We start from the raw sequence: 27,146 nt of genomic DNA, 5'->3' as shown, positions 1-27,146 counted from the left end.
GTTCGATGGGGATATTCCATCTGGCGTTTATATGACTGAATATTCAGGTTTTAAAAGGAGTAACCCAGGGGTCATATTCAGGTTATTGCTAATATTCAGGTTTTAAAAGGGTTATTGATGCATGTAAACACAGTCATTGTCATTACAGCAATCCCTGGTTTTTCGCAGGGGTTACGTTCCAGAAAGAACCCGTGATAAGTGAAATTATTTTTACAATTATTATAGAAGGCTTCAAATTGTGGAGATCAGACGTATTCCACTGCTCTTCTGTAGCGTCTTTTTCTCCTAAAGCTGCGGTGCAGGTGTGTTTTTTCAAGAGAAGAACATAGTTATGGGTCGTTGTTGTCGCTCTTTTTTCTTCTGGGCAAAAATATTCTCATAAACCGACATGACACCATGGATTATATCTGAGACTGTAATGAACGATTCATCAAAGGTCCTGTTCTTCAGCTGCTGCTGAAGCTCATTGGCCGTTCCCAGCTTGTTGCTAAGCAACCAACGTTATTGACACAGGAAGTGAAGAAGCGGAGAGACTGTTTAGCCAATCAGAATGCAGAACACGATGCACAATGCAAATCAATACAGAACCTGCTGAAATGAAGGCTAGAGGGGCATTAATGGGAGCATTTAAAATAATGTTTTTATTTAAAGTAACTAGTTACTTTTCATAGTAACGTATTACTTTTGGGTCTAAGTAACTGAGTTACTAACTTGGTTACTTTTTAATGAAGTAACTAGTAACTAGTTACTATTTTTCAGTAACTAGCACAACACTGTTTATTAGCCACACAAGCTAATTTAGATTTTTGTCTTCGCGGAACAAACCCCTTTTGCTCAGAAGTGGATTAGCTTATTACTCATCAATATTGAGCCACAACATGTGTTAATTAAGACATTTTAAATCGTAAAACAAACCCAGCGGATTTCATTTCTAAGCTAGGCTAATCATATCACTCTACATGCTCATTTAAACGTCAGTCTTTCACCCTGAGAAGGAATGAAAGAACGTTAGAAGCACATGCATGTGTGAAATATTAAGAAACAGAGCAGTTTATACCCGAACAAAACAGGTTATGTGAAGTTGCATGCTAAAATGATTAGCTTCCTCCGCTGTGGACTCTTTTATTCTCTTTTTTCAGATGAAAAAAAAGAAATATTATGGTTACATTTTTCCATGGTAGGTTTTCTACGGTGTCAAATCAATGCCCAATGTATTGCAGCTCAAAACCCAAAATCCAAAAATCAAAATCCATTTAACAATTGTTTTTTTTTCTGAAATGAGAGTCAAATTAGCGCCAGTAGCGCTAATTTGTCAACGTCAGAGCCGTTTGCCGCAGTCGTGGAAAACCAGCAAGCAGAGGTGAGTTGTTAATGTCAGTCCATTCAGTATCGTATACGATAAAGATGTTAATGAGATTGAAAACTTACCTCCGTCAACGTAAAGCGCTGAGTCATTCAGTCGTCTGTAACATATTAGATCTTGCTTATGTCCTGCCTTCCCGCTTTAGATTGACGCTGATTTGACTCGTTTCAGATTTGCAATCTCAAAAAGGAAAAAAAAATGCAACTGAGAAAGACAGATTGAAAACAGAGATTGTTTTAGAAACGAAGGAGAGAAAAGAAAAGTATAACACAGACAGATGAGAGCACTCTTGGTTAGAGATTTTAATTTCTTGGTTTTGATTCTCAGATTTTCAGATTTTAGATTTTGACTGAGATGAAGTCGAAAGGTACGACGGAGTATTAGGGCCAAACTAAGACAAAAAAAATTGGAAATTACGAGAATAAAGTCATAATATAATGAGAATAAAGTCGTAAAATTACGAGAATAAACTCGTAATGTTGCCAGAATAAAGTCGTAATAGAATAAAGTCGTAATATTATGAGAATATAATTTATGAGAACTCTAACAGGAAGAGCTTCTTCTCCCTGTGTTAAAATGAGGAATATTGAGCATCTTGTGAAGTTATATTTATATATTTATAATATATTACGACTTTATTCTCGTAATATTATGACTTTATTCTCGTAATTTTACGACTTTATTCTCGTAATATTACGACTTTATTCTTGTAATATTATGACTTTATTCTCGTAATTTTACGACTTTATTCTCGTAATATTACGACTTTATTCTTGTAATATTATGACTTTATTTTCGTAATTTTACGACTTTATTCTCGTAATTTTACGACTTTATTCTTGTAATATTATGACTTTATTTTCGTAATTTTAAGACTTTATTCTCGTAATATTATGACTTTATTCTCGTAATTTTACGACTTTATTCTCGTAATTTTACGACTTTATTCTCGTAATATTACGACTTTATTCTCGTAATATTACGACTTTATTCTCGTAATTTTACGACTTTATTCTTGTAATATTATGACTTTATTTTCGTAATTTTAGGACTTTATTCTCGTAATATTACGACTTTATTCTCGTAATATTACGACTTTATTCTTGTAATATTATGACTTTATTCTCGTAATTTTACGACTTTATTCTCGTAATATTACGACTTTATTCTTGTAATATTATGACTTTATTTTCGTAATTTTACGACTTTATTCTCGTAATTTTACGACTTTATTCTCGTAATATTACGACTTTATTCTCGTAATATTACGACTTTATTCTCGTAATTTTACGACTTTATTCTTGTAATATTATGACTTTATTTTCGTAATTTTAAGACTTTATTCTCGTAATATTATGACTTTATTCTCGTAATTTTACGACTTTATTCTCATTACATTATGACTTTATTCTCGTAATTTCCTTTTTTTGTTTTTTTGTTTGGCCCTAATACTCCGTCGTAGAAAGGAATCGCCGAAACATGTAAGGTATTTAAAAAACCTAAAAATGTCTTGTCCAAGAAAAAGAATTAGCAAATAAAATTTTAGGTTTTGAGACGCAAAACATTTGGCGTTGAATTGGTGCCATAGATTTCACCCAAAATTGACTGTAAACAAGGTTAAATGTGATTTTGCTGAATATATTTGCTCATTTTGAAAAATAGACCTGAACTGTAAATTTCACCAGCTCTTTAAATTGCTTTCCTCTTCCGTCTGTTATCTGTCTCTTCAGCCCTTTGTCTTCCCTCCATCTCTCCTCTCCCTGTTTTTTACCTCTCATCCATTTTTCTCTGTCTCACGCTCCTCCATCCTCCTCTAAACTCTGTTCTTTCTGGATGAGCAGGTTTTATGAGCGGAGTGATAAAGAGAAGGGGAATGAAGGGCAGAGAGGGAAGGAGAGGTGGAGGACAGGCGGGGACGGAGGTAAAAAAAAAAAAGAAAAGTTAGAGATGGGAGCAGACAGAAGAGGAAACAGAAATGAGCTCAGGCTTTATTACACCAGACTGGATATTGCCCAACATTTTTATGGTCTAAAATGTCCGTGCCTTTCCGTCTCAAGGTTCATATCCGATTTCAAGAGTAAAGCTCATTTGTTAAAGAGAAAAAAAACGGCAGGCGACAAAAACCCATAGAGGCAGCGTATAATTGGTTTCTGAATGGAAGTTTTCTTTTTTTTGCAATAAATCTGACCTTTTCTAAACCGATTTAATGTCTCCTTGATATTTCAACGGGATTAGGGATAACAATTTAATTTACTTAAATCCACCAAATTAAATACTTGACAAATTACAACTCCTCTGATTAATTTAGACTACAATTAGCGCCAGCGCTTCAGTGCTAGAACGTTTTCTCCGTTTGGGTTCATCCCACAGTCCAAAGACATGTGACTTAGGTCGACTGGTGATTCTGAACCGGCCAGCGTTCAGGAGAGGAGAGAGAGCTTGCAGGGTTGTTTGTCTCTGTATGGCCCGGTGATGGACAACCTACTCTGTGGGAGGATTTCCAGGGTAGTTTTATGGCGCTTTTCCACTAGTACCTACTCAGCCCGACTTGACTCTCCTCCACTCGGTTCAGCGCTTTTCCACTAGGGGTCTAACCAGTATTCGAGTTGTAAAATAAACTCAGGGGGGATGGTGGATTTTATCATATGGGGACAGATAATTTTTGCTGATTACAAATAATATAATATATTACAAATAATAGCAGTGACCAAAACACCGGCAGAAATACTGCAGGAATGACATAGCAGCAGTTAAATGCAGCCTTCTGTAAGCTTTAAATATCCACTGGGCTTACATCAAATACATCAAAACACAACAATAAAAAACACTTTTCTGAACTTAATCGATATGAATCTGTCCTTCACAGGATAAGTAAAATGGATCACTGCAAAAACTCACAATAAGAATATTTGTCCTATTTCTATTTATAATGTCTCATTTTAGTAAAAAAAAATCTCATTACACTTAAAACAAGACTCATAACTGGAAAAAACTAAAATGTTTTCACCTGTTTCAAGTAGATTTTCACTTGAAATAAGTAGAAAAATCTGCCAGTGGAACAAGATTTTTTTACTTGTAATACGAAGATAAATCTTGTCTCACTGGCAGATTTTTCTAATTATTTCAAGTGAAAATCTACTTGAAACAGGTGAAAATAGTCAAATAAGTTATTTTTCTGGTGATGACTCTAAATGTTGAAATAGCAGTAAAACCACATTCATTGATGAAATGACATAAGGGATGGAAAGGGGGGATGGCAGTTTTACAGGGGGATGATTTTGACTGTTTTTATTTCAGGGGGATGCCGTCCCCCCTCATCCCCCCTCAACTCCAGTACTGGATCTAACGTGCCGAGTAGATACTTTTTCTGTAACTACTCTGCAGAGGTTCTAGTGGCGCTTTTCCACTAGCACCTACTCGGCTCTATTCATCTCAACTCGGCCTGCAACAATCCAGCACCCAGATCAGTAGTAGGAGGTTGGAGTGAAGCTGCTGTGACGTATTTGATTGTGTAATCTAAACGAAGAAGACAACAACACTAAAGATGTAGAACCTGGAGGAGATGATATACAGGACTGTCTCAGAAAATTTGAATATTGTGATAAAGTTCTTTATTTTCTGTAATGCAAAAATGTCATACATTCTGGATTAATTACAAATCAACTGAAATATTGCAAGCCTTTTATTATTTTAATATTGCTGATCATGGCTTACAGTTTAAGAAAACTCAAATATCCTATCTCAAAAAATTAGAATATTCTGGGAATCTTAATCTTAAACTGTAAACCATAATCAGCAATATTAAAATAATAAAAGGCTTGCAATATTTCAGTTGATTTGTAATGAATCCAGAATGTATGACATTTATGTTTTTTTAATTGCATTACAGAAAATAAAGAACTTTATCACAATATTCTAATTTTCTGAGACAGTCCTGTATGTGCTGCTGGGTCTGTGGCTTGTGTTTGATATCAAGTTAAAAAATGAGAGTGAGAGAAGCATCAAGCGGCAACGCTTTTTAAAAAATTTTGTTCGTCTCGGCGCTGCTGAAAAGTCAGCTGGAGCCGTGAGCAGCTATGAAGTGACAGAGCTCCTGGTGGATCTGGTCGTTCCTTATCGCCTGTCTACATCCCTTTTTAATTCTCTCCTCAGCACCAGGTTTATGAACATCTGCACCTCAGAGTTGGACCACGGATGTGGTTGCTGGTCGAATAAAATGAACAAGTCGCTCTTTCTCTGATTTCCACATCCTGACTCAGACGTCTGACTCCAACCCCCCGACCAATCGGTGGCCTGTAGTGTGATGACATCACAGCCCGACTCAGCCGCTTAGAACCTCGGCAGAGGTCAATAAGATCCTGCTAGCCAAAAGACATTTTTGAGAATGGTTACTTTTGCCAAAAAAACGGAATCTTCTATTTTTCTTTTTAGAAAATTTAATTTGTTATCTGTCTTCAATGTGAACACCAACAAACCTGTGTGTTTATGTATAGGTATGTATATTCATCTCACGACACGCCTCTCAGCTTCCAGAATTTTTTTAAGTTTTCCTCAGACATCCATTCATATCAAACACGACACTCAAAGGACTTTCACCTTCCTTTATGCCGGACTTCACACAATCAACGCACTTTAAAATACAGAGGACCGTCGCTATGGAACAATTTACCTACATCACTAAAATCAATATCTTCACTGGCTTTGTTAAAAAAACACTTGAAAAACTCATATTTTAGTTAAGATCAGAAACACATCTGGAGTTGTTAAATTGTACTTTTTTTCATGCAATTATCCTACATTTTCTTCATTTTTTCCATCTTTCAATAATTCAGTAGTTTTTCTTTTTCATGTTAAATTGTCTTTTTCTGTTTTATATTATCTATTTCTATATTGTGTTTTTGCTGTTGTTATTGTGGTTTATGTTTGTTTTATAAAGGGGAGGCATTTTCATAAGCCTTTTTGGCTTCCACCTCTCCTGCACAATGCTTCATTTGACCTTTGTTTTTTTATTGTTCTGTTTTATGTGCAAAAATAAACTAACTAACAGAGTAGTTACAGAAAAGTATCTACTCGGCACGTTAGACCCCTAGTGGAAAAGAACCAAACCGAGTGGAGGCGAGTCGTGCCGAGTAGATACTTTTTCTGTATCTACTCTACCGAGGTTCTAAGCGGCTGAGTCGGCTGTATCTGACGTCATCACACTACAGGCCACCGATTGGTCGGGGGGTTGGCCCAATCGCACAATCGAGTACGTCACAGCAGCTTCGCTCCAACCTCCTACTTCTGATCTGGGTATTGAAAAGAAACGAGGGCAAGGCGAGTCAAGCCGGGCTGAGTAGGTACTAGTGGAAAAGCACCATTAGAGCGCCTCAGTACCATGAACGGCCTTTCAAAGGCTGGCCGAGCAAATTAACACTCCTTACCAGCTGGTACGAAGCCTGAGTTTGCTAAGTCAGTGGATCCTACCGGGTCCGTCACTCATAGCTAATGGAAACCCACCTGGGATCTAACCTCAACTTCAGCATGGTGGGACGGTCTCCCCTTGACCTTAAATCTTCTTCCTAACTGGAGGAAGTGAGAGTATATATCAGGGGTCGGCAACCCGCGGCTCTAGAGATCTTTAGCGCCGCCCTAGTGGCTCCTGGAGCTTTTTAAAAATTGTTTGACCTTTTTTTTCTTCTTTTTTTCTCTTCTTTTTCCCTTTTTTTTCTCTTTTTTCTCTTTTTTTCCCTTTTTTTCCTTTTTTTCTTCTTTTTCCCTTTTTTTCTTTTTTCCTTTTTTTCTCTTTCTTCCTTTTTCCTTTTTAATCTCGACATTTCGACTTTTTTCTCGAAATTTTGACTTTTTTCTCGAGATTGTACTTCAACATTAATATCGACATTTCGACTTTTTTCTCGAAATTTTGACTTTTTTCTCGAGATTGTACTTCAACATTAATATCGACATTTCGACTTTTTTCTTGAAATTTCGACTTTTTCTCAACATTTTGGCTTTTTTCTCGACATTGACTTTTTTCTCGAAGTGCATAATGAAAAAAAAAAATCTTCCCCCAGTTATAACTAATAATGTTAATGTTTTATGGCTCCAGACATATTTGTTTTTTTGTGTTTTTGATCAAATATGGCTCTTTCAACATTTTGGGTTGCCGACCCCTGGTATATATATATATATATATATATATATAATATACCAAAGCTCTGAATCCTGTCCCATAGTACTCGGGACGGCCCTACACATTTCACGGTTGCTGATCCTTTGTCATTTGTTGTAATGAATAAACTGTCAGTTACATGTTGTTGTCAACATCGTGCATTTTTTGACGTCTCACTACAAGCATCTATCCACAAAGATGCAGCAATGTTTTCTCCAGAGCTTTCTTTTTTTTTTTTTACAAGGTTTTTGTAGCTTTAGCAGCCTTTTAGTGACAGTAGTTAGACAGGAAGTAGGTGCGGAGAAAGAAGGGGAAAATATGAAGCAAAGGGCCACAGGCCAGGACTCCAACTGATACAGTGAGTGAGGCTGGTGTTGACGACCAAATACCGCCTGATTTCACCTTGCCTGAAATCCTACGACTCCGTGTACTGATTAACCCAAGAAAATGCATCTTGGAACGACGTATTAATGAGACTTGGGGCAATTTCTTGGAAAAAGGCGACTTGTTAAAGAAACTCAGCTTTATGCGACTCAGATTTGTTGAAGTCAACACTATGAAGACATTTCAAGTTGTCGTTCATTCCATCCAACGTTGGTGCTGCGTCATGATCGGGAACACATTTCTATTTGGTAGTTATTTTTAAAACATTTTCGGCGCATAAATATGCGACTATAAATTGGTTCATTTTCACTTACTTCACGATTTTTTTTTGCTAAATAAATTAGAAATTCAGCCTCTGAGCCATGTCCTTATCTTCCCATTCTCTAACCTCATTATCTATGCAGGATTCTGAGTGGGCGGGGCTATGATAATGAGGCTCTGTGCTGATTGGCTGCCTGAATGACACGATACACCGCTATGAAAAAATGGCGGAAGTTCCGGCCGGCGGAGTTAGGTGTGGGCGTGGTGTCACGCATCGCTCCTGTTGTTACGTAACGACGGGAGCAGAATCTTATCGGCTCGTAGATCCACATCACACTGGACGGCTCATCCGGGCGGCTGTACAGACACTGCAGAATTTGGTTGCTTTCCTCCTTCTCTGAGTTGGCAGGCTGAGGAGAGACCACTTTATATATGTTAAAGTAAGAGAAAACATGTTTTTCATAATAGGTCCCCTTTAAAAAGACTTTATTTGTATAGAGGGAACGCGTATGACGTCACAGATGCGACTTCACAGCGCGTTACGCCCACTGAGTGTCAGAAAGACTGAGTGTCAGAAAGACTGAGTGTCAGAAACACTGAGTGTCAGAAAGACTGAGTGTCAGAAAGACTGAGTGTCAGAAAGACTGAGTGGCAGAAAGACTGAGTGACAGCGTAAACTTTCAGTTTGAGCAACTGGAAAACATCTAAAATGGGAAAGATCTGTTGTGCGATCGACTGTACTCATAGATTTAGCAAGAAATCGGAGTTATCGTTTTACAGATTGCCGAAAAATACGCTTAAGAGAGACAAATGGATCACTGCAATTCACAGAAACAACTGGATTCCAGACACCGAAACGTGGATTTTGTATCAGGTAAAGTTGGATTTTTGGGTAGCTAACGTTAAATGGTAAAATCATAAAGTTCGGCGTCCTCATCACTTTAATTTCTACAACAAATCCTGCCTTGAAGTCGGACCAAGCGTCAAGACTTTTGTCTGCCTTCAAGCTTTGCTTCGTGTATTTCCCTGGCGTAGAAATTAAGTACAAATAAATATCAGGAAACTGGATTCGTGGCCAAATATTAATGTCCATGGACCACTGGTTCTTGGGGTAACTGTACGGGTCACTGTCAAGTCCAACTGTCTTTAATTTAAGCCGATAATCGGCTGTTATCCCGTCTTCTCCACTAGTTGCAGCCATTTTTGCTGACGTTTTCCCACTCAGTTTGAGTAAGGGGGCTGGTCCAGTGGGGAAGTGACGTCACTGCAGACCCTTTTTAGCGGGAAATGTGATTATCTTAAAAGACTACCAAAATCGTGCAAGAAGCCTTTAGGTCAGGGGTGTCCAAACTTTTTGCAAAGGGGGCCAGATCTGGTGTGTTAAAAATATAGGGCGACCAACCTTGGCAGACGTTCTTTACATATAACGGCAATTAATTTAAAAACATTTCAGCGAGCCATTCTGTGTTTCACATTTGCTTTTTTATTTTACTTTCAGCTATCTTAAGCATGTGTTTTGGTTCATTTGAAACATGCATAACAAAATTGAATTGACATTGAAAATTGAATGTTCACTTGAGTTTGGCGGCTCCTTTGGACAAAAGCGGTAGTGCTTTACCAGAAAGAACACTACATTTCCCATGAGCACCAGCGCGTACTGCCGGAAAACCCCCGTCCTCGTCGCTGCATTTGTTTTGATGAGAGAAGACGGGACGGACTTTCAAAACTACTTTTCTGTTTTCAGCGGTCGTTTGCAGGATAGCGAAGAGGTAATTTATCTATTTTTGGCTAAAAAATATAATATGACGATGTTGGAAATCACTTAGTTCAACTTGGTTTTATTAAGTATTTTCAGCGAGATAATGCGCCCTACAAACTCATACGCTCTGCACCTTTTTCCTGTCACGTTTTTTAGAGACTTCGTCATAAATTAGTACCAACATAGTCCAACATACTTACTGTCAAAATAAAGAAATACTTTATAACCTGTGAATAACCTAATGTTTTGCATATCAGCCCTGCACAATTTTACAGTTCTCAGGAAAAATACTAGAACCCAAGACGAATCCCCTGTATGTGAAAACATTCTAATTTAGATTCTTGTTGAACATAGAACTCTACATTTACATTTGTATCATAACAATTCTGTCTCTTGTTTTATCCCCATAAATCCCCATCGGTCGGACTCGGACATCCCTCCTCGTCTTTCAGCTCTTTATTTATTTTTTTTGTCCGGGCATTTAGCTTGTTACTCTCCCGCTTTCTTTTTTCGCCTCCTCCGATAAAACTTGTATTTTCTTGTTTTTTTCCGCTGCTTCGGCCATGACACCAGCTTCTGCTGAGCTCTGCGCTCCACACCCGCCCAGCTTTCGTCTCGACTACGAATCGGGAAGGAGGGGGAAGTGACGTGTGCCGTAAAGCAGTCAAAGTCGTAAAAATGTGTAGTTTTTTAGTGTGGAAGGGTTCCTACCATCCACCTCAAAGTGACATAGTGCCAGTGAAGGTGATACAGACCCCTCAGACCATGACAGAGGTTCATTAAACCTGTTGGAAGTTCATGTACCATCACAATGACTCTGGAAATATGATATTAAGGTGGAAAAGTTACATAGTGCTGCTTTAATTAACTTTTTTGTAACAGTTGAACAGAAGTAATTGTACTCTTGGGTGCAAATTACATTTGAAACATAAGAAAATATCTCACCATGGCAGTTTAATATTTACAGAATTTTTAAACACAATAACAGACCATTTTAGGTGATAAATGATTTTAATTGTATCATGCAAATAGAGCATTATATCATTAATACATTTATTTATAATTTATCTTCATTACTGTATACCAGAGGTGGGTAGAGGAGCCAAAAATTGTACTCAAGTAAAAGTACTGTTACTTCAGAATAATATGACTCAAGTAGAAGTAAAAAGTAGTCATCCAAATAATTACTTGAGTAAAAGTAAAAAAGTACTTGGTGAAAAAACTACTCAAGTACTGAGTAACTGTTGAGTAACGTCTGATTTATTTTTTTAACACAACCATTCAAACAGACAAAAGGACAAAATAATCATCTTCAGGCAAATTAAACCAATAAAATAATAAAATTAATTAAAATTAATAAAAAATAGCTTAAATTAAAATAATCTTAAAGTAAATTCAAGTACTTTAATAAATAATAAAATAAATTAAATAATAACAGAATAAAAAAATAAATTAAGCACAAGTAGCACAAAATTTCAAGCCTTTGTACTTTTCTTTTTTAACCAGGCAGAACTAGAACAAACATGAACTCATAGAAACTCTGTGTGTGTTTGAGTCTGTGTAAATGTGACAAAACATGCAAAAACAAACATTTTTCCCAAAGAATCACCCAGTGATGTCATGATTTGACGCGTACGCGGATAAAAGGGATAAAAGAAAAGTAACAGCTCAACGTAGCCTAATGTAGCGGAGTAAGAGAAACAGTTTCTTCTTCACAAATCTACTCAAGTAAAAGTAAAAAGTATAGTGATTCAAAACTACTCCTAAAAGTACAAAATAAACCTAAACTTACTCAAGTAAATGTAACTCGTTACTACCCACCTCTGCTGTAAACCCCCTCACTACTTAGTGAAACATGTATTTATTCATATTATATAAGTTATAATTGGCAAAATAGATTTAAGACATGCAAATAGATCTGAAACTTGAGAACCCCTAGTTTTTTCATTCGATGATGAGGAAAATAAAAGGATAAAAAGATCTGAGCTTCCAAAAGAAACATATTACAATGGGATTTTTTACTTATTGTCAAAACTGATCCAGGCTGTGACTTTAGAGAAAAGGAGCAATAAATAACGATTAAGGCAGTCGTTTTAAGAAGTTTGCTGATTTATTTAAAACATCTATTTGTAAATGTGCATCATGTGCTGAGAATGACGCAGTCCAAAAGTAAAGCTTGGAGCTGCTGGTCTTGTGCAGCTCACCTAAAATGGAAAAGAAATGTTGATACATGAACAGAAGTTGAACATTCAAGGAGTTTCTGATCAACTACAAATCACACACATACAAATCATATTCAAAGCGAGAACTGATTCACTTCCAGGCAATTTACAGAAACTGTTTTGGGACAGGGAGGGGGGTTATAATTTAAGAGGAAAATGTAATTAAAAAAACAATGTGTTGATTCTAAAAGGAAAAGCATGTGTATCTCAGTTGTTGGAGTGGATCTATGGAATGGGTTGGGTGATGGGTTGAAGCAATGTACAAATATAAATCAATTTAAAAAACGGTACAAAAAGGAAGTTCTGGGAAGTTATTTGATTGAGGAGTTATGTAAGGAAAGTTTGTGTTTGTTAGCTGGTTAGAAAATCGGTAGCCTAATAGGTAAATTAGCAGCTATTTATAATTAATATTTGTTTAATTTATGATAGAGGTAACAAAGGGGCAGGGTTAAATAAGTTTTACTTCTACCTGCTCCTTTTCGGACACTGTTTTTTTTCCCCCCTGTTTGTATTACGTTTTTGTTGTTGTTGCTTTTTTTCTGTATGTTTTGAATTTGTTTTAAAATTTTATATATTTTTTTTCCTTATGTGTTCGAAATAAACAATTCAATCAATCAATCAAAACTGAAATGCTCCTTACACTATGGAGCCAAATCAAGGTCAAAAGTTTTGCTAATTTGAAAATAAAATTTGAACCTGAAAATTCTTTTTTAAAGTTTACATTTTTTTTTTTCCGTTTCACATTTTTTTTTTCAGTTTCACATCTTTTTTTTTCAGTTTCAAATTTTTTTTCAGTTTCAGACTTTTGGCCCTGATCTGGCGTGGGGGGCGTGGCATCAACTGAGAGGGGCGTGGCATCATGAGTGACAGCAGAACAGAGAAGGCGGGGGACGTTCCTCAGTCATGTTGCCTTCAGGAAACGTAGGTTGCAGAAGTTATCAGTAGAAGTATGATTCAACACTGTATATACACCATATTCACGTGATTGGCAGTGGAAAAACGGATACTAGTGACACATTTCTGTTTTTAAAGCTGTTTTAGACCGTACTTGGCACCAATCACAGTATAAAAGCAATAAACTACGCCAGACTGTACAGTTCAACAGCCACACTTTAAAGTTTGACATTTCCCACTTCCACATACTACCAAGTACGGTCTAAAACAGCTTTTTAAACAGAAATGTGTCACTAATATCAGTTTTTTCCACTGCCAATCACGTGAATATGGTGTATATACCGTGTTGAATCAAACTTCTACTGATAACTTTTGCAACCTACGTTTCCTGAAGGCAACATGACTGAGGAACGTCCCCCGCCTTCTCTGTTCTGCTGTCACTCATGATGCCACGCCCCTCTCAGTTGATGCCACGCCCCTCTCAGTTGATGCCACGCCCCCCACGCCACATCGTGGCCAAAAGTCTGAAACTGAAAAAAAAAATTGAAACTGAAAAAAAAAGATTTGAAACTAAAAAAAAAAAGATTTGAAACTGAAAAAAAAATTGAAACTGAAAAAAAAGATTTGAAACTAAAAAAAAAGAAGTGAAACTGAAAAAAAAGATGTGAAACTGAAAAAAAAGATGTGAAACTGAAAAAAAAGATGTGAAACTGAAAAAAAAAGATGTGAAACTGAAAAAAAGATTTGATACCGAAAAAAAAAATTGAAACTGTAAAAAAGAATTTTCAGCTTCAAATTTTATTTTTAAATTAGCAAAACTTTTGGCCTTGATTTGGCTCCATACTTACATGCTCAGGATGGTGCGCTCCTGGACCCGGTGTCTTTGTGCAGTTCAGAGGAGGAAGTCTGCCCCTCATGCTGAACTGGGGAGGTTTCCTCCTGGAGATGTACGGGTCTACAGCTCCGTAGACGGCTGGGCCCGGGGTCTGGAGGAGAAATCACAGTCCTGAGAGCAGCTCCACACTGGGGAGGCTCTGGTCCTTTAATGCAGGGGTGTCAAATGTGCGGCCCGAGAGAGGTTTCCAACGCAAAAAACCAAACATTTCGACTTTTTTTCTCGTCATTTCGACTTTTTTCTTGAGATTGTACTTCAACATTAATCTCGACATTTCAACTTTTTTCCCCGAAATCTTGACTTTTTTCTTGACATTTCGACTTTTTACCCGAAATCTCAACTTTTTCGTCAACATTGAGTTTTTTCTCGACATTTCGACTTTTTTTTCGAGATTGTACTTCAACATTAATCTCGACATTTCGACTTTTTTTCTCTCGACATTTTGACTTTTTTCTCAACATTTTGAGTTTTTTCTCGACATTTCGACTTTTTTCTCAACATTTCGATTTTTTTCTCGAAAGTTTGACATTTTTCTCGACATTTCAACTTTTTTCCCCGAAATCTTGACTTTTTTCTTGACATTGACTTTTTTCTCGACATTTCGACTTTTTTCTCGTCATTTCGACTTTTTTTTCGAGATTGTACTTCAACATTAATCTCGACATTTCAACTTTTTTCTCGACATTTCGACTTTTTTCTCGACATTTCAACTTTTTTCTCAACATTTCGACTTTTTTCCCGAAATCTCGACTTTTTTCTCGAAGTGCATAATGAAAAAATAAATCTCCCCCCAGTTCTAACTAATATAGAAACATGTTAATTTACTAAAAAGGAAGACATAAATAATTGCCATGAATCGCAGCATATCCGATAATATATTTCTTCTACAAATCCATCGTTATTCCACAAATAGAGCAGTTTTTGACATTTTTTTAGTTTTTCTCGAATGCATTTGCCGATTTTATTTCTTTGTAGACGGTCGTTTATTTTTATTAAATGACTACTATTATATATTTTCGCAGGAAAAAAATCACAGCTAAAAAAGATGATAGAAGATATTTATTCGGGGAATTTCAGTTTTGAATACGAGGATAGTGACAAAGTAAAACAGTTAAAAAAGAAATACTGACTTTTTCGGCACACTGGCATAAATATCTGCACCCATTTTTAAAAATAAATACACTTAAAGGAGCATGAGGTTCCTTTTAAGAAATGAGACTCTCTAGCGCCACCCTTCGCCACGACGGCCGTCGGGGGTACTGCAGCCAACAGTGAAGCCGGCACGGGAGAACGGGGAGAACGTGCATGCAGCGTCATGTGACGTCACATCCACAGGACAGCGCGGGAAATTCCGGCCCGGAATTGCAGCACATTTTGCAGCACACAGCCTGTTCAAGGCAACGGAGAGATACACTAGAGGGCTCATTCTTTTTGGTTTGGAACGCTTCATCTGACATTATTACTAGAAAACTTAAAATGTATACAGATTTTTTTCATAAATCCTGCCTCAATCCTGCCTCATGCTCCTTTAAATGACTACTATTGAAGAAATAGACTCCTCAATAGCTCATACTGCCCCCTAGTGGACGGCATAAAACCCTTCAACTATTATATATTTTCGCAGGAAAAATATCACTGCTAAAAAAGATGATAGAAGATATTTATTCGGAGAATTTCAGTTTTGAATACGAGGATAGTGACAAAGTAAAACAGTTAAAAAAGAAGTGCTGACTTTTTCGGCACACTGGCGTAAATATCCGTGCCAATTTTTAAAAATAAATACACTTAATTGTACTGGAAAAATCTCTAAATCACAAAGAAACACTCTCGGATTTAATAAGAAAGATTTTGCTTTTAATTAAATTTCCTATAAAAAAGCGAAATATAAAAAAAACATACTTGTTTCTGTTTATCTTTGTAAAATGATATTAAAAGTATCTTACATAATTTGAAAAAAAAACGAGAAATTTCAAGAAAAGATCCTGAATAAATATATTTTACATAATTAGAGTGTAAACAAAGTGCATATTTCCTTTAAAATTAACTAAACTTATATTGGCTTAGATAACAATAGTAAAAAAAAAAAAGAATTCGCACCGTTTTTGTTATTTTGCGAGAAAAAAATTGGTCAAATCCGGCCGGCCAAGCAAAATGAGTTTGACATCCCTGCTTTAATGACTATTTCTATGTACCTTGTGCAGGCCCTCATAGATGGTCCCAGTTTCCAGGCGACTGGCCATCGTATATCTGGGTGCTGAAGCTCTGGTCACAGCTTTAGACCCAATAATAGGGGGCAGCTTGTATGTTCCTGGACCTGAGCAACAGATACAATTTGCTGATGTTCTTTTGAATGTGAAACGTTAATATTCTCCTCTTATATAAAGCTGACACCAAATATGAGTCTTACCTGGGACGCCATTATTGCTGTCCAGCTCGTGCCTCCCAGTCAGAGAATATGCAGGAGCTGAAGGAAATGTCGCTTTCCCTGAATTCTCTGGGTAGTACTGGCCTGAAACCCCCCCAAAAAACAGATAATAGAGAAACAGCTCACAGGTAAACTGCTTGTATGTTGATATCAGCACTGGGAAGTCTGTTTTAAGGCCGTTATACTCAGTACTGGAGTTGAGGGGGGATGAGGGGGGATGGCATCCCCCCTGAAATAAAAACGGTCCAAATCATCCCCCCTGTAAAACTGCCATCCCCCCTTTCCATCCCTTATGTCATTTCATCAATGAATGTGGTTTTACTGCTATTTCAACATTTAGAGTCATCACCAGAAAAAAACTTATTTGACAATTTTCACCTGGAAAGATTTATCTTTCCATTGCAAGCAAAAAAATCTTGTTCCACTGGCAGATTTTTCTACTTATTTCAAGGGAAAATCTACTTGAAACAGGTGAAAATTGTTGTTTTTTACGATCGCGTCATTTCATCAATGGTTTTACTGCTATTTCAACATTTAGAGTCATCACCAGAAAAATAACACCAGAAAAATAATTTATTGGACAATTTTCCCCTGTTTTAAGTAAATTTTCACTTGAAATAAGTAGGAAAATCTGCCAGTGGGACAAGATTTATCTTCTTATTGCAAGCAAAAAACTCTTTTTTCTACTACCAAGTGAATATCTACTTGAAACAGGTGAAAATTGTTGTTTTTTCCAGTGATGAGTCTTGTTTTAAGTGTAATAAGATTTATTTTACTGAAATGAGACATTTTAACTAGAAATAGGACAAATATTCTTATTTTGAGTTTTTGCAGTGATCCATTTTACTTATCCTGTGGTGGGCTAGTAATACTTCTGTTACGATCGCGTCATTTCATCAATGAATGTGGTTTTACTGCTATTTCAACATTTAGAGTCATCACCTGAAAAATAACACCAGAAAAATAATTTATTTGACAATTTTCACCTGTTTCAAGTACATTTTAACTTGAAATAAGTAGGAAAATCTGCCAGTGGAACAACATTTATCTTCTTATTACAAGCAAAAAAATCTTTTTTCTACTACTAAGTGAATATTTACTTGAGACAGGTGAAAATTGTAGTTGTTTCCAGTGATTTTTTACTAAAATGAGACATTTTATCTAGAAATAGGACAAATATTCTTATTTTGAGTTTTTGCAGTGATCCATTTGACTTATCCTGTGAAGGACAGAGTCATATTGATAAGTTCAGAAAAGTGTTTTTTATTGTTGTGTTTTGATGTATTTGATGTAAGCCCAGTGGATATTTAAAGCTTACAGAAGGCTGCATTTAACTGCTGCTATGTCATTCCTGCAGTATTTCTGCAGGTGTTTTGGTCACTGCTATTATTTGTAATATATTATATTATTGATAAAATCCACCATCCCCCATGATTTTCTTTTTTACAACTCGAGCACTGGTTATACTGGGCCTCACTGACCTGGTCCGGGGGTCTTGAATTTTGGTCGTTCTTCTGGACGGCCGTGCAGGGAAAATGCAGGTGCACAACTGTGTCCGTGTCTCATGATGTTGGGAAGAATCAAATATTTTGGTCCCGGAGAGCAGTCAGTACTTTTGCACCAAAAACGTTGTCCGAAAGAAAACATCTGTGCTTTCGGTTTGGTGGGATCATGTTTGTTTGCACCTTAATCAAAGGTTAAAGGGAGGTAATCTTAATCCCAAGATGAAAACATAATAATACTGCTTATGAAAAAAAAAAAAAGGTCATTTGAGATTAGGGTTGCCACCTTTCAGAAATAGAAATAAGGGACGCCCTGATTTCAGCAGCGCAGGAGCCAAAAAAAAAGCCCCTAAACTTCTAAACTGAATAAAAATGTGTTTATTTTATATGAAAAAACAAAATGCTTTGATTTAAAGTTTAAAGTGCTTTAATAGCATTGAACTTGCATTACTGTACAGACAGCCAACCATACTAGTAACTGAAATATCCTCCTATTCTATGTATGTCCACATCAGCCCAGATGTAAATATAGCCTACAGGTGAAGAATATGGTGTAAAAGTTAATTTATTTCAATAATTCAACTAGAATATGGTGTAAAAGTTAATTTATTTCAATAATTCAACTAGAATATGGTGTACAAGTTAATTTATTTCAATAATTCAACTAGAATATGGTGTAAAAGTTAATTTATTTCAATAATTCAACTAGAATATGGTGTAAAAGTTAATTTATTTCAATAATTCAACTAGAATATGGTGTAAAAGTTAATTTATTTCAATAATTCAACTAGAATATGGTGTAAAAGTTAATTTATTTCAATAATTCAACTAGAATATGGTGTAAAAGTTCATTTGTTTCAATAATTCAACTAGAATATGGTGTAAAAGTTCATTTATTTCAATAATTCAACTAGAATATGGTGTAAAAGTTAATTTATTTCAATAATTCAACTAGAATATGGTGTAAAAGTTAATTTATTTCAATAATTCAACTAGAATATGGTGTAAAAGTTAATTTATTTCAATAATTCAACTAGAATATGGTGTAAAAGTTAATTTATTTCAATAATTCAACTAGAATATGGTGTAAAAGTTAACTTATTTCAATAATTCAACTAGAATATGGTGTAAAAGTTAATTTATTTCAATAATTCAACTAGAATATGGTGTAAAAGTTAATTTATTTCAATAATTCAACTAGAATATGGTGTAAAAGTTAATTTATTTCAATAATTCAACTAGAATATGGTGTAAAAGTTAATTTATTTCAATAATTCAACTATAATATGGTGTAAAAGTTAATTTATTTCAATAATTCAACTAGAATATGGTGTAAAAGTTAATTTATTTCAATAATTCAACTAGAATATGGTGTAAAAGTTAATTTATTTCTATAATTCAACTAGAATATGGTGTAAAAGTTAATTTATTCCAATAATTCAACTAGAATATGGTGTAAAAGTTAATTTATTTCAATAATTCAACTAGAATATGGTGTAAAGGTTCATTTATTTCAATAATTCAACTAGAATATGGTGTAAAAGTTAATTTATTTCAATAATTCAACTAGAATATGGTGTAAAAGTTAATTTGTTTCAATAATTCAACTAGAATATGGTGTAAAAGTTAACTTATTTCAATAATTCAACTAGAATATGGTGTAAAAGTGAATTTATTTCAATAATTCAACTAGAATATGGTGTAAAAGTTAATTTATTTCAATAATTCAACTAGAATATGGTGTAAAAGTTAATTTATTTCAATAATTCAACTAGAATATGGTGTAAAAGTTAATTTATTTCAATAATTCAACTAGAATATGGTGTAAAAGTTAATTTATTTCAATAATTCAACTAGAATATGGTGTAAAAGTTAATTTATTTCAATAATTCAACTAGAATATGGTGTAAAATCGTGTCCCGTATTAGTTCAATACGGGACGCAACATTTTTTTCTCAAATAAAGGACAATTCCGTATTTTACGGGACGGGTGGCAACCCTATTTGAGATTTACCTGTAAGTGGAGGAAGTTTATACTTTGGCCCGGGGTTGCCGTAGAGAGCAGATATTGGAAGTCTCGGTGCGTGCGGCCTCCAGGTTCCAACCCACGGTCCATCCCTTTGCGTATCCTTCAAAGATGGAATGGCTTTTAAGTTAAACAATAACTAAATAATGCTAACGGATTTGGCTGTAACTTGAGATCAGTACTCGAGTTGTAAAACAAATCAGGGGGGATGGTGGATTTTATCATATGGGGACAGATAATTTGTGCTGATTACAAATAATATAATATATTACAAATAATAGCACTGACCAAAACACCTGCAGAAATACTGCAGGAATGACATAGCAGCAGTTAAATGCAGCCTTCTGTAAGCTTTAACCCTTTATAGGGCGAGAAAATTCACATTTTTGCTCCTACCTTCTTCCACACAAAAGTTCATAAAGCTGAAACTAACCATGCTAAGTTGATGACGCTCACACAGTATGTGTTTGAATGATGTTTCTAACTGATGAGATAAGTGTTGTTTGTGCAGAATTAGTGAAATCAGTGAAATAGTTAGCATGAATAATGGTGATCCCATGTATGATCATACGCCCCTGTGTGGTAAAACTAGTGCAAGTGACTGAGGAACCTTTTATAGACATATGCCAGATACTCTAGTAAACCATACTTTGTGTTTTTTTTTACAAATACACCCCCTTATGGTCAAACTAGTTCAAGTGACAGTGTCCTTTTGTAGACATATGCCCGGTGCATCTAGCAAGTCATACTTCCGTTGTTTTCGTTTTACAAATAGCGCATTATAAGGTAAGACAATATTTTTATACTTATTTTTATACAACATTTGGACTTTTTTCTCGACATTTCGACTTTTTTCCCAAAAAATTTTGACTTTTTTCTTGACATTTCGACTTTTTTCTCGACATTTCGACTTTTTTCTCAACATTTCGATTTTTTTCTCGAAAGTTTGACTTTTTTCTCGACATTTCAACTTTTTTCCCCGAAATCTTGACTTTTTTCTTGACATTTTGACTTTTTGCCCCAATTCTTGACTTTTTTCTCAACATTTCGAGTTTTTTCTCGACATTTCGACTTTTTTCTCGTCATTTCGACGTTTTTCTCGAGATTGTACTTCAACATTAATCTCGACATTTCGACTTTTTTCTCAACATTTCGATTTTTTTCTCGAAAGTTTGACTTCTTTCTCGACATTTCAACTTTTTTCCCCGTAATCTTGACTTTTTTCTTGACATTTCGACTTTTTTCCCGACATTTCGACTTTTTTCTCGAAGTGCATAATGAAAAAAAAAATCTTCCCCCAGTTATAACTAATATAGAAACATGCAGCATGTGTTGCCTTCATTCTAAGGCTTATACAAGAATTTTCATCTTTTGCGGCTCCAGAAACATTTGTTTTTTGTGTTTTTGGTCCAATATGGCTGTTTCAACATCTTTTTTTTGTTTTTTCATTTTTTCTTCTTTTTTATTTTATTTTTTTCCTTTTTTAAATTTTTTTCTTCTTTTTTTATTTTTTCTTCTTTTTTCCTTTTTTCTTTTTTTCTTCCTTTTTCCTTTCCTTTTTAATCACGACATTTCAACTTTTTTCTAGACATTTCAACTTTTTTCCCACGAAATCTTGACTTTTTTCTCAACATTTCAAGTTTTTTCTCGACATTTCGACTTTTTTCTCGACATTTTGACTTTTTTCTCGAGATTGTACTTCAACATTAATCTCGACATTTCGACTTTTTTTTCTCGTCATTTCGACTTTTTTCTCAACATTTCGATTTTTTTCTCGAAAGTTTGACTTTTTTCTCGACATTTCGACTTTTTTCCCCAAAATCTTGACTTTTTTCTTGACATTTCGACTTTTTGCCCGAAATCTTGACTTTTTTATCAACATTTCGAGTTTTTAATTTTACAAATAGCGCATTATAAGGTAAGACAATATTGGATGTTGCATTGGATGTTGCCACAGATTTGTAAAGCATAATATCAGTACCACCATTAATTCTAATGCTATTCTTCACTTGTTCTGTGGCACGGTCAATGGCATGGTCAACCTGCCTGCTGCTGGTGGAGAGAGAGGGTCAGGAGCTGATTGGACGAAATATATGGATGGAGAAAAAGAGAAGCCCTATAAGTCAAGTTGTACCATTTATGGAGAAAAGTTCTAATATCTCTATGAAGAGAGTATCATAAATATTATGTTGTATGTGTTTTTTTTATTTTTATACAGTACATATCCAATGTATGGGTACAATTTCACCCACAATGGGCAAGTAACCGCATGGTAACTTCAGTGTTAGATACAATGTTACTCGCGATGGGCAAGGAACCATATATGGTAACTTCTTTGACCTTGATTTGCATCAAGAATTAAAACAATAATGAAAAATACTCTGGTAGTAGCCCCCAATAACACTCTAGGGTTGAAATTGTACATTTCCAAGTATTTCAATGAGTGCCCTATAAAGGGTTAAATATCCACTGGGCTTACATCAAATACATCAAAACACAACAATAAAAAACAGTTTTCTGAACTTATCAATATGACTCTGTCCTTCACAGGATAAGTAAAATGGATCACTGCAAAAACTCACAATCTTAACAAGAATATTTGTCTTATTTCTAGTTAAAATGTCTCATTTTAGTAAAAAAAATCTCATTACACTTGAAAACACCTGTTTCATGTAGATTTTCACTTAAAATAAGTAGAAAAAAGATTTTTTTGCTTGTAATAAGAAGATAAATCTTGTCCCACTGGCAGATTTTCCTACTTATTTCAAGTGAAAATGTATTTGAAACAGGTGAAAATTGTCCAATAAGTTATTTTTCTGGTATTTTTCTGGTGTTATGTCACCGAACAAACTTTTCATTTAAAAACCAAAAAGACTGAGAAAAGCGAAGGCGTAACTCGACCAAAATCAGTAAACGCGTCTTACACCTAGAGCAGGGGTCGGCAACCCGCGGCTCTAGAGCCGCATGCGGCTCTTTAGCGCCGCCCTAGTGGCTCCTGGAGCTTTTTCAGAAATGTTTGACCTTTTTTTTCCTTTTTTTCCTTTTTTTCTTTTTTCTTTTTTTTCTTTTTTCTTTTTCTTATTTTTTCCCTTTTTTCCTCTTTTTTTCTTCCTTTTTCCTTTCCTTTTTAATCTCGACATTTTGACTTTTTTCTCAGAATTTTGACTTTTTTCTCGACATTTTGACTTTTTCTCAACATTTCGACTTTTTTCTAGAAATTTTGACTTTTCTCGACATTTCGACTTTTTTCTCGACATTTCGACTTTTTTCTCAAGATTGTACTTCAACATTAATCTTGACATTTCAACTTTTTTCTCGAAATTTCGACTTTTTTCTCAACATTTCGACTTTTTTCTCGAAGTGCATAATGAAAAAAAAAATCTTCCCCCAGTTAAAACTAATATAGAAACATGCAGCATGTGTTGTCTTCATTCTAAGGCTTATACAAGACTTTTCATTTTTTGCGGCTCCAGACATATTTGTTTTTTGTGTTTTTGGTCCAATATGGCTCTTTCAACATCTTGGGTTGCCGACCCCTGAGTTAGAGCGACGTGAATCACGACCAGAAGGTCGGCCAAATCTGCACAAACTCAACGAAACACGGGTTGTTTTCCTTTAAATATGGTTACTGACGCTAAACAAATGGATGGTTTTACCTTAATAAGCGTCTCCTCCATCTCCCAAAGTTTGTCTCAGCCTTTTCCTCCTGAAATCAGCACATACACTGAATTTAAAAAACAGATTGTTTATGTCACTATAACAACGTTGTCATGGAGATAACTCTTTCAAAAGCTTGCACAATCTATGCTCATTATGAATTTGAGTGCAGGAATTCCAAATATGGAAATCGTTCCATCCGTCCATGATAGGACAGAAGTAGCGTAGTCAAAGATCCTCTATACAGTTTATTGAACATCTCTGGCGTAGTTTAAACCATTGAAAGCAAATATGAACTAAAGTGGTTTTCAGTGGCGTCGTCACTGCGTTTCAACATGAGCTCATTTCAAGTTCAAGTACAAGTACAAGTACAAGTCCACTGCAGGACTGCAGGTGAAGTAGTCCAAAGCTCACAATCACTCTGGATTTAACACCTTCTTTTGTTGTTTTTTTTCTCATGAAAGTCTGTTTTGTCAAAGACTCATCTAAAGCACTTTTAAGATAAGCAGTTGATGCTGTATCAGATGTCTGTATAAGGCCAAAGCACCAGATTGAAAAAGATCACGGTGACGGCATCAGCATCTGCAGAAACATCACCTCACAACAAAAGCAGCCAAAAGTATTTTGCATATCGTTTATTTTATTGCTTATCATGCTGTTATCTACTGTGACATAACAAAATGTTTTCTGAGAAATTAAATAATAACAATAATAAGAATCCAGTTGGTTGGTGGTGTTGTTCACTGGTTACGACTGCTCTTCAGTGCAGCGTTGCTGCTGCCGGCCCTCGTCATGTATCGTTGGTGACGGTTTCTCTCACACTGGCCGTCAGGACTTTCATTAAAGGTGCGAAGCTTCCCATTTCCTTCAGAGCAGGGGTCGGCTCTTTAGCGCCGCCCTAGTGGCTCCCTGGAGCTTTTTCCTTTTTTTTCTTCTTTTTTTTCTTTCTTCATTTTTTCTTTGTTTTTTCTTTTTTTTCCTTTTTTTATTTTTTTCTTCTTTTTCTTTTTTCTTCTTTTTTCCTTTTTTCTTTTTTTCTTCCTTTTTCCTTTCCTTTTTAATCTCGACATTTCAACTTTTTTCTCGACATTTCAACTTTTTTCTCGACATTTTGACTTTTTTCCCAAAAAATTTTGACTTTTTTCTTGACATTTCGACTTTTTGCCCGAAATCTTGCCTTTTTTCTCAACATTTCGACTTTTTTCTCGTCATTTCGACTTTTTTCTTGAGATTGTACTTCAACATTAATCTCGACATTTCGACTTTTTTCTCAACATTTCGATTTTTTTCTCGAAAGTTTGACTTTTTTCTCGACATTTCGACTTTCTGCCAGAAATCTTGACTCTTTTCTCGTCATTTCGAGTTTTTTCTCGACATTTCGACTTTTTTCAGAACATTTCGATTTTTTTCTCGAAAGTTTGACATTTTTCTCGACATTTCAACTTTTTTCCCCGAAATCTTGACTCTTTTCTCGTCATTTCGACTTTTTTTTCGACATTTCGACTTTTTTCCCGAAATCTCGACTTTTTTCTCGAAGTGCATAATGGAAAAAATAAATATCCCCCAGTTATAACTAATATAGAAACATGCAGCATGTGTTGCCTTCATTCAAAGGCTGATACAAGACTTTTCATTTTTTGCGGCTCCAGACATATTTGTTTTTTGTGTTTTTGGTCCGATATGGCTCTTTCAACATTTTGGGTTGCCGACCCCTGGTATAGAGGGTGCTGTTGAGTTAGAAAATACAAGTATTAGGTCTTAAGTCGGAGGGAGGGAGGGAGGGAGGAAGGAAGGAAGGAAGGAAGGAAGGAAGGAAGGAAGGAAGGAAGGAAGGAAGGAAGGAAGGAAGGAAGGAAGGAAGGAAGGAAGGAAGGAAGGAAGGAAGGAAGGAAGGAAGGAAGGAAGGAAGGAAGGAAGGAAGGAAGGAAGGGAGAAAAGAGGAAGGGAAGAAGGAAGTAAGGAAGTAAGGAAGGAAGGAAGTAAGGAAGGAAGGAAGTAAGGAAGGGAGAAAACAAGGAAAGAAGGATGGTAAAAAACATGGAAAAAAGGAAGGAAGGAGAGAGCAGGAGGAAGGAAGGAAGGAAGGGAGAAAAGAAGGACGGAAGGAAGGAAAGAAGGGAGAAAAGAAGGAAGGAAGGAAGGAAGGAAAGAAGGGAGAAAAGAGGAAGGGAAGAAGGAAGGAAGGAAGGAAGGAAGGAAGGAAGGAAGGAAGGAAGGAAGGAAGGAAGGAAAGAAGGGAGAAAAGAGGAAGGGAAGAAGGAAGGAAGTAAGGAAGGAAGGAAGGAAGGAAGGGAGAAAACAAGGAAAGAAGGACGGAAGGAAGGAAAGAAGGGAGAAAAGAAGGAAGGAAGGAAGGAAGGAAGGAAAGAAGGGAGAAAAGAGGAAGGGAAGAAGGAAGGAAGGAAGGAAGGAAGGAAGGAAGGAAGGAAGGAAGGAAGGAAGGAAGGGAGAAAAGAGGAAGGGAAGAAGGAAGGAAGGAAGGAAGGAAGGGAGAAAACAAGGAAAGAAGGATGGTAAAAAACATGGAAAAAAGGAAGGAAGGAGAGAGCAGGAGGAAGGAAGGAAGGAAGGGAGAAAAGAAGGACGGAAGGAAGGAAAGAAGGGAGAAAAGAAGGAAGGAAGGAAGGAAGGAAGGAAGGAAGGAAGGAAGGAAGGAAGGAAGGAAGGAAAGAAGGGAGAAAAGAGGAAGGGAAGAAGGAAGGAAGGAAGGAAGGAAGGAAGGAAGGAAGGAAGGAAGGAAGGAAGGAAGGAAGGGAGAAAAGAGGAAGGGAAGAAGGAAGGAAGGAAGGAAGGAAGGAAGGAAGGAAGGGAGAAAACAAGGAAAGAAGGACGGAAGGAAGGAAAGAAGGGAGAAAAGAAGGAAGGAAGGAAGGAAGGAAGGAAAGAAGGGAGAAAAGAGGAAGGGAAGAAGGAAGGAAGGAAGGAAGGAAGGAAGGAAGGAAGGAAGGAAGGGAGAAAAGAGGAAGGGAAGAAGGAAGGAAGGAAGGAAGGAAGGAAGGAAGGAAGGGAGAAAACAAGGAAAGAAGGACGGAAGGAAGGAAAGAAGGGAGAAAAGAAGGAAGGAAGGAAGGAAGGAAGGAAGGAAGGAAGGAAGGAAGGAAGGAAGGAAGGAAGGAAGGAAGGAAGGAAGGAAGGAAGGGAGAAAAGAGGAAGGGAAGAAGGAAGGAAGGAAGGAAGGGAGAAAACAAGGAAAGAAGGATGGTAAAAAACATGGAAAAAAGGAAGGAAGGAGAGAGCAGGAGGAAGGAAGGAAGGAAGGGAGAAAAGAAGGACGGAAGGAAGGAAAGAAGGGAGAAAAGAAGGAAGGAAGGAAGGAAGGAAGGAAGGAAGGAAGGAAGGAAGGAAGGAAGGAAGGAAGGAAGGAAGGAAGGAAGGAAGGAAGGAAAGAAGGGAGAAAAGAGGAAGGGAAGAAGGAAGGAAGGAAGGAAGGAAGGAAGGAAGGAAGGAAGGAAGGAAGGAAGGAAGGAAGGAAGGGAGAAAAGAGGAAGGGAAGAAGGAAGGAAGGAAGTAAGGAAGGAAGGAAGGAAGGGAGAAAACAAGGAAAGAAGAAAGGAAGGAAGGGAGAAAAGAGGAAGGGAGAAAAGAGGAAGGGAAGAAGGGAGAGAGC

The 27,146-nt window shown here is 36.2% G+C and overlaps 1 protein-coding gene across 1 annotated transcript in view; it reads right to left on the bottom strand.

Annotated features, from left to right (window-relative positions):
- The window catches only part of LOC133420429 (ciliary microtubule associated protein 1B-like), a 94,435-nt gene that overhangs the window by 57,997 nt on the left and 9,292 nt on the right, over positions 1–27,146 (bottom strand). Inside the window, exons 2-6 of the mRNA XM_061710122.1 lie at positions 19,871–19,985; positions 17,836–18,039; positions 16,337–16,438; positions 16,122–16,243; positions 13,883–14,020 (exon numbers count right to left, since the gene is read on the bottom strand). Of these exons, the coding sequence (XP_061566106.1) occupies positions 13,883–14,020; positions 16,122–16,243; positions 16,337–16,438; positions 17,836–18,039; positions 19,871–19,985 (681 nt within the window). The remainder of the gene's footprint in view (positions 1–13,882; positions 14,021–16,121; positions 16,244–16,336; positions 16,439–17,835; positions 18,040–19,870; positions 19,986–27,146) is intronic.

Source organism: Cololabis saira, chromosome 20 (genome assembly GCF_033807715.1).
Source record: "Cololabis saira isolate AMF1-May2022 chromosome 20, fColSai1.1, whole genome shotgun sequence".
NCBI lineage: Eukaryota > Metazoa > Chordata > Actinopteri > Beloniformes > Belonidae > Cololabis > Cololabis saira.
Note: the sequence above shows the minus strand (reverse complement) of the source record. Positions and strands in the feature narration are given on the sequence as shown.